Source organism: Scatophagus argus, chromosome 6 (assembly GCF_020382885.2).
Source record: "Scatophagus argus isolate fScaArg1 chromosome 6, fScaArg1.pri, whole genome shotgun sequence".
Classification (NCBI taxonomy): domain Eukaryota; kingdom Metazoa; phylum Chordata; class Actinopteri; family Scatophagidae; genus Scatophagus; species Scatophagus argus.
Window position 1 is genome coordinate 26616022 of NC_058498.1, and position 6708 is coordinate 26622729.

The window sequence follows — 6708 nt, forward strand, 5'->3', positions numbered from 1 at the left end:
CCAAGCTAGAAATGTAGGATACATTGTCGTTTCCAGCAATGGATAACATGCTACTAGACCATACAAATGTTGAAACATACACAGTCAAACAATAATGTTATCCTACACTTTAAGAAAAACTTTTACGACTTTACTACTACTTTTACTCAACACTGCTTATAAACCCCAGTGTGCCACGCCTCTGCTTTAAGTATGTTTAACTGATTTAACTGAAGACAAAAAACATCCTCAACACAAAAGAGCATTTTCAGGAATTAACATAGAAGCTGGACATGAACCTTCTGTCTACTGACAAATCAGCCAAACAAGACAGAACATAAGTCTGGAATTTTGTTTAGCAAACTTTTATTCATTAACAGATCAGTCTTTCTTGGCAGCAGCTTTCCTCATGGCAGCCAGTACATTGCTCAGCTCCTCTCTCTTTCTTTTAGCCCGGATGTGAGTGCCAATCTGGGGGAGAAACAACATTAGACTGAGTCGCTTCAGAACTATGCAAAACATAAGCTGTGTTTCTTCAAAGTTGTGGGGTCAGTATAATGCATTATGTCCTCCAATGGTACATGATGCAAAAATACAACACAATCCAATGTTACAAAGTGCTTTACAACAAATAATATATAAATACATAAAAATGTATGAATTAAACAAGTCATTAAGAAATAAAGCTTAACAGAATAAAGCAGTGTAGCCCATGAATAAGATTTAATAAAATAACATTCAAAATGAAAGTAAAATAAAACCAAATTACAATAAAAGTTAAGAGCAAACAGTATAGGTTAAGATGATAAAAATAAGTCTGTATGTAGCTGTACGTACATGTGGTTCGGCCTAATTTATTATAAATGAGAACATAATAGGAAAGTGCTACTGTGGCTATTCAGGTTCAATGGCATTCATTTTAATGAGCTGACAAAAATAAAAACTCACCCTCTTCTTGATAAACTTGAGGGCTCTTTTGTCCTTTGACACCTTGAGCAACTCCATGGCCCGCCTCTCATAAGGAGCAAAACCACACACTTCACGGATCATGTCTCGAACAAACTTGCTGTGTTTGGTCAGACGCTGGAGAGGATTGACAAAGTAAATGAAGACAGATTAGAAGGTATATTCTTCTACTTGAAAACCAAGTTAAGTCCGGAGACCTACAGCTTTGATAGTTTCACCATGACACTCGACAGTCTGTTCAAGTTTTACCAACATAGTATAACAATCAGTCATAGTATAGTACAGTCAGGAATAAGATCTAACAAGTTTTGAATACACATGCTACACTTGCTTCTTACTACTCATGGGATTTGCTGGTAAAACAAAGTAGCTCTAAAAACTTAACATTTCAGTGGTCTAAATTGTGTTAATTTGAGCTAATGTTAAATTTAGCCTGATAAAATCAACACATTAAAAATTCAGCCTATAGCCATAACCACAAAACTAAGTTTTGGATCATGAAGAAAATTTCCCAAACTGCAAGAAAACTTGTGAAATTACATATCATCATGTGTGGATGCAATGACCATCCGACCAACCACTATCAAGCAAAGCAAAACTTAAAGGCTTATCAGAGATAAACACTGCAGTGGGTATCAACTTTCTTTGATTCCATTTACACCTGATGATAATATATGTCCTGAATGATCAAACCACAAGTACATGTGCAAATGCACTCAAGACACACTAAGTTCCATTCACTCCACCCACATGCGGGAGAGGTCCACATTCTTTCATTAGGGTGTACATGAATTGTCATGGGCCACAATGAAGGACTGCCTATCGACTGCACAGAGTACAACGCCTTCATGGAAAGGGTATTCCCCGATGGCAGTGGCCTCCTTCAGCATTATAATGCACCCTACAACCCCACAAAAAATTGTTTAAGGAACACAATGAGTTTGAGGTGTTGACTTGGCCTCCAAATTCTCCAGATCTTAATCCTACCAAGTATCTATGGGATGTGTTTGAAAAACAAGTTGGATCCATAGATGTCCCCACCTTGCAATTTACAGGACCTAAGGGAACTGCGTTGGCTTGGTGCCAGATACCACAGGATACCTTCAGAGGGCTAGTGGAGTCCATGTCTCAACAGGTCAGGGCTGTTTTGTTGGCAGAAAGGGGATCTACTCATTAGGCAGGTGGCCATAATGTTATGGCTGGTAAGTGTATATATGTACCGTTACGCTCAGCATAGCTCACCGACACATTAATCTCACTTTGTAATACACAGCTTTGGTCACTCGATCAATTGTGATCGAGTGAAATTGAGCCAGTGAATGAAGAGCAAATACTCACCCCACGCCGACGGCTGTGTTTTGGAGCAGTTACATTTTTAGTGACAGGATGGCCTTTGTTAAGGCCAACAGCCATAGGGTAGCGAATAGCCATATCTGTAGGAGACCACACACAAACACAAGTCCATTTAGTCCAGCCTCCTTTCAAACTGTCAGCACATATTATTTTCCCACATTCTCTTTACTTATTGCTGTTCTGAAACTCATATATGAAGGTACCATACCTTTGTGTTATTCCTTTTAATTAATATTTCACCACACCATGACTATAATCCAACAACTTCCAACAGGAAAATGACTAATAAGAAAACATTAGGAAACTTTAACTTAACAGTCACAGCATTATGTTGCCTACCATTGACTACTATACGTTACAATAAGCTTGTCTGTTCCCACGAACAAAGACGTGGTGATATAGTGGCGGGTGGTAAAATGGACATGCAGAAAATTAGTTATATGCTAATCGGTTGTCATTTCGCAATAACGTCCGCGACTCTACTGCGCTCGTTTATCTAACCACTAAATAAAGGATACGATTTTTGGTTTTAAGCAATATTTCGAATGGATGTCGGCAGCTACGTAGTTGCCACGGTGTGTTTAACGAACAACTATAGATGCTGGTTGATTATAACCGACTCGGCTACACATTTTTACTTGTTTACTTAACACTAGTGTTACAATACTGGACATATATGTTAAGTGAAGTCAATAAACATAAATCAAGTCCATTTCCTCTGTAGAAAAGACAGGATGGCGAAGATTACACGTTGATTTCAGTTGATAGTAGCTGACATTAAAATCCTACCTGCTATCTGTAATGGCGGTACAGCCAGAAGGACTGTTGAACAAGCGAAGCGGGGTAGTGAAAGGTTTGACCCGGAAAACAAAATTGCAACGTCGACAGAACAGTGCCCCCCGTCGGCCTGGAGGACGTCCTTTTCTCTCTCCCTCTCTCTCTCTCTCTCTCTCCCTCTCTCTTTCTCGCTCTATCTCTCTCTCCGTCAATTTCAACCCTTAACAAATATATATATATATATATATATGTGACCCAGTAAATATCTTTATGTAATGCATCTTATTTTTTAAGAATAGCAAGTCTGTTAATAATTATATCGAGAGATACGAGCTGAATCTTTTGAAATCTGAATCTGAAAAAAAGAAAACATTGTAGTGTAATGTATTGCTGCATTCCATTTGTACTGTAAACCATAATTCCAGACTCGAAGTGACATCACATCTGTTAAAAACCGAGCTGGATACATTCTATTTGCCACAATGCAAGACAGCTCATTTGTAATGTTATTCATCTGTCGTTATAGCAACACCTACCAGTTACAAGCAGCACCAGCTAATAAACAATACGCAAATACGGGCTAAAACCATGCAAAAAACACAGTTTTTATTTACAGTCGATGCTCTGGTCCACATGTGTTTTGTGGACTTGGAGAAGGCATTCAACCGTGTTCCCTGCAGCATCCTGTGGGAGGTACTCCAGGAGTATGGGGTCTGGGGCTCTTTGCTAATAGCTGTGCAGTCTCTGTACTCCTGGAGCAGGAGTCTGGTCCGTATCGCAGGCAGTAAGTCAGACCTGTTCCCAGCCCTTTGTCATCTGTCCTGTTCATTATTTTTATGGACAGGATTTCTAGGCGCAGCCCGGAGGGTGTCTGGTTTGGAAACCATAGGATTTCTTCAGGATTATGTCACCCCAGAAACATACTGTGTACTATTGTGCAGATAACAATAAGTAAGTAAGTAAGTTTTGTGTTATTTAGAGATACTAAGCCATTATTTTAAGAAGGATTAAAACTAGGCTCATTCGAGATGAGCCAAGCCTGTGCAGAATTGATCATCGGTGGTCGCCCAATTGTGTTAGGATTACTATCTTGGGTTCTGTTTCTCTTTTTTTATTTTTTTCTGGTCTCCCAGTGGCTCATCTGTGTTTCCATGTGCCTGTCCAACTGAAGTGAAGCAGGGTGGAGCAGACAGATTACCGACACACACACACACACACACACCTGTTTCTCATCATCAGCCAAATTTCCTCCACCACTTAAGACCAGCCCTCCTACTCCACCTGTGTTCAAGCTTACCTGCCTGCCTGCCTTTGCCTACTTCCTCTCCAGTGCTGGCTTTTCGGTTTGCTTATGTAAAAAGATTTTATGTTTGGACTTAATCTTGGTTTCATCAGTCTGAAGATCTGTAACTGGGCAGGCTTTTTTAGGTCTTTTCTGCCAAAGTCTAATCTGGTATTCTCTTAACTGTAGACTTTGACTATGACACGCCTACCTCCTGAAGGAGTGTTCTTGACTTGGCTAGATGTTGTGAAAGGGATTAACAGGTAGTTATTTAAGTATCATACTCTAACAACATATTTTTTTAAATACTTTTTCACATTATTAGTGTCACACTTGAAGTTCCATCTTTACAAAACAGTTCCTTCTGTTTTATAACATAAGAAGAGGCTAGCTTTTGTTCTTGTTAGCTAATTGTCACTAGTAGCAAAGCAAACCCAACCTTTTAAAGTCTGTGTAAAGCAAATTCCAAGATTTTATGTCAGAAAATATTTGGAAAACTTGTGAAAAGAATGTAAACTATACTATAAATAGAAGTAATATAAATATAAACTTCTGCACTATACATACCATCTCACCCTGGATTTCCTTGTGTACAGTATATGTTATACGCAATAAAATAAAATTGTAAAAAGTTTTAAAAAGATTTTGATCTGATTATAAGCTGATAGGCTGAAATTTAGCTTAGCTTAAAACCAGTTCTAATAGCTGATTGATGAGAGGTGATGTGAAAATGCTGTTCTTACATCAAGAAAAATAAAATGAACAAGTAAACCTTTCTTTGAGTGAAAAAGATAAAATGTGTACATGTAAACTTTTTGTTTCCATATCAGTCTCCCTGCAATGTAAACTATTTGGCACTATCATTGCTTGCATTTCTGGTCACTATGTTGGAGTCTAATACTGTCATAATATCAAAATACATGCTGTCTTTGTGTGGTAATTCCAGGCATTGATAAAGAACACCAGGAAGATCACAAAACTACAATTACTGGTACCAGTCCTCTGTAGTACAAAATTTAATTAAAGAGTATGGCCCTGCTTTAATTGGAAAGTGTCATGAGATAACTTTTGTTGTGAATTGGCACTATATAAATAAACTGAATTGAATGGAACTGATGACAACAAGCACTGGTAAGAATACATATCAGAAGTTCAGTCAGAATATATTTACTATTTTTTATATTATATGTTTTTTATAATACTTACTTCCATATTGAAATTAGAAATTTGGGTGTGTTTGAAGGTAAGATAAGATCCAGCAGTGGCTCCTTGGAAGCTTGTATGGCCTGAAATACATTTTTATTTGTTAGAGGTAAAAAGGAAGAGCAAAGGTACAACTGATGTGGTAACTAAGAGTATAGTGAGTTCACACTTATTATTACAGATGGAGCAAAGAAACCAGGCACAGCAATAAGAGGGTTTGGGATGACCAAAGCAAACAACATAGGAATCACCAAAAGAACATCAGAGAAGCTGGGTGTCCATACAGTGGAGATGATGGAAGTGTTAGTAGCATTAAAGTGGGTCAAAGTAACAGCATAAGTGAGGTGCTGATTTGTACAGATTCATCATCAGTTCTTGCAAGTTTAATGTCAGTCAGTAGGCAAGATATATGAAGTTCTGAAGTCGCTGACAAGAATAATAAACAGGAGGGGTCAGGCACAATTTCTGTGGGTTCCCAGGCATATAGGAGTAGGGGGAGAATGAGAGAGCAGATATACTGGCAATATAAGCTGTTGAGAAGAGCAGCATAGATATACATATAAGTCTTAAGCAGAGGTTAAAAATGAAATCTGAAACACTAAAGAGTGTTAACCAACTATGACAAGAAAGATAGTATCGAGCAGAGGATGTAGGAAAGAAGAAATCGTATTAACTGGATAAAGTCTGGGGCACTGTGCACTGAATAAAATGCTAAAAATGGTAGGGAAAGATCAGTCAAGATAAGTAAGTGTGCTGTCTGATCCGCACTGTGGAGCATAGGGTGGCGGTAATGCACCAATAAGCTGGATATCAACCGCCGAAAATAAGAGGAATGATAATAAGAAGGGCTCTGTGCAGGGTGCAGTGGTTAGCACTGTCGCCTCATAGCAAGAGGGTTCCAGGTTCGAATCCTGGTCTGGGAGATTGCATGTTCTCTCTGTGCCTGCGTGGGTACTTCGGTTTCCTCCCACAATACCAAAAACATGCCCATTAGGTTAATTGGCTACTCTAAATTGCCCCTAGGTAATTTAGATTGTGTGCTGGCCCTGCGACCTCTCGCCCGTAGTCAGCGGGGATAGGCTCCAGCTCCCCCGCGACCCTGACAGATAAGCGGTATTGAAAATGGATGGATGGATAATAAGAAGAAA

The 6708-nt window shown here is 38.9% G+C and overlaps 1 protein-coding gene across 1 annotated transcript; it reads right to left on the bottom strand.

Annotated features, from left to right (window-relative positions):
• Positions 1-328: 328 nt before the first annotated feature.
• rpl36 (ribosomal protein L36) lies at positions 329-3222 on the bottom strand. The gene is made up of 4 exons (XM_046390823.1): positions 3088-3222; positions 2284-2378; positions 928-1062; positions 329-450 (listed from the first exon to the last, which is right to left on the bottom strand). Exons 2-4 carry the CDS (start codon positions 2374-2376, stop codon positions 361-363), a joined length of 318 nt encoding a protein of 105 aa, XP_046246779.1. The 5' UTR covers positions 2377-2378; positions 3088-3222; the 3' UTR covers positions 329-360.
• Positions 3223-6708: the final 3486 nt, after the last annotated feature.

What these genes read in the sequence shown, in the direction of transcription:
- rpl36 (XM_046390823.1), bottom strand. Translation starts at nt 2,376, where the DNA reads ATGGCTATTCGCTACCCTATGGCTGTTGGCCTTAACAAAGGCCATCCT. An exon ending in AACACAGCCGTCGGCGTGGG is followed by an intron (nt 1,063 to 2,283) that starts GTGAGTATTTGC and finishes AATCCTCTCCAG; the next exon opens with CGTCTGACCAAACACAGCAA. An exon ending in TCAAGTTTATCAAGAAGAGG is followed by an intron (nt 451 to 927) that starts GTGAGTTTTTAT and finishes TTTCTCCCCCAG; the next exon opens with ATTGGCACTCACATCCGGGC.